Source organism: Pterocles gutturalis, unplaced genomic scaffold, assembly GCF_000699245.1.
Source record: "Pterocles gutturalis isolate BGI_N339 unplaced genomic scaffold, ASM69924v1 scaffold4985, whole genome shotgun sequence".
NCBI lineage: Eukaryota > Metazoa > Chordata > Aves > Pterocliformes > Pteroclidae > Pterocles > Pterocles gutturalis.
The window spans coordinates 6,466-7,386 of NW_010138016.1; the positions used below are offsets into that span (position 1 = coordinate 6,466).

The 921-nt window shown below is 66.4% G+C and overlaps 1 protein-coding gene across 1 annotated transcript in view; it reads left to right on the plus strand.

Moving 5' to 3' along the window:
* Positions 1 to 874, plus strand: part of LOC104468609 (metal transporter CNNM4-like) — a gene marked incomplete at its 5' end in the record, with an annotated part of 7,335 nt that extends 6,461 nt beyond the window's left edge. Inside the window, 2 exons of the mRNA XM_010082804.1 lie at positions 7 to 126; positions 659 to 874. Of these exons, the coding sequence (XP_010081106.1) occupies positions 7 to 126; positions 659 to 874 (336 nt within the window). The remainder of the gene's footprint in view (positions 1 to 6; positions 127 to 658) is intronic.
* Between the last annotated feature and the right edge of the window lie 47 nt (positions 875 to 921).

Sequence of the window (921 nt, forward strand, 5' to 3'; positions counted from 1 at the left end):
CCCGAGCGCTCCGACTCCGTGTCCTCCCCCGCCAGCGGCAGCAACAACCAGCTCAGCGCCGGCACTGGTGCCCAGTACGTGGCCGACTTCAGCGTCCGCGCCCTCACCGACCTCCAGTTCGTCAAGGTGAGGGGGTGTCTCCCGGGACGGGGACAGGGACACTGCCGGGACGGGGACAGGGGCACTGCCGGGACGGGGATAGGGACACTGCTGGCACGGGGACAGGGATGCCACCAACATGGGGACAGGGACACTGCTGGCATGGGGACAGGGATGCCACCAGCACGGGGACAGGGACACCACCAGCATGGGATGGGGACACCACCAGCCTGGGGACAAGGACACCACCAGCATGGGATGGGGATGCCACTAGCATGGGGACAGGGACGTCACCAGCATGGGGAATGGGGCTTCACTGGCACAGGGACAGGGATGCCACCAGCATGGGGATGGGGACACCACTGACACAGGGACAGGGATGCCACCAGCATGGAGATGGGGACACCACTGGCATGGGGACAGGGATGCCACCAGCACGGGGATGGGGACACCACTGGCACAGGGACAGGGATGCTGCTGGGACAGGGACAGGGACACCGCGGGCAGGGTCTGCCACCGCTCCTCACCCTCCACCTTTTTCATGTTCTCCCCGGCGCAGATCACGCGGCAGGAATACCAGAACGGCCTGATGGCCTCCCGCATGGACAGCTGTCCCCAGTCCCCTGACAGCAACGCCCCCAAACCTGACATCGCTTTACCGGAAAAACCGGAACCTTCCGCTGCCGCCACCACCGACGAGACCACCAGCCTCCTGAACGAGAGGAACTGCCTGAGCCGCCAGAGCAACCACAGCCACCTGGAAAACTCCATCTGACCCCGGCCCCGCCGGCGCGCGCCGGGAGGGACCTCGCGTGCCAGGTT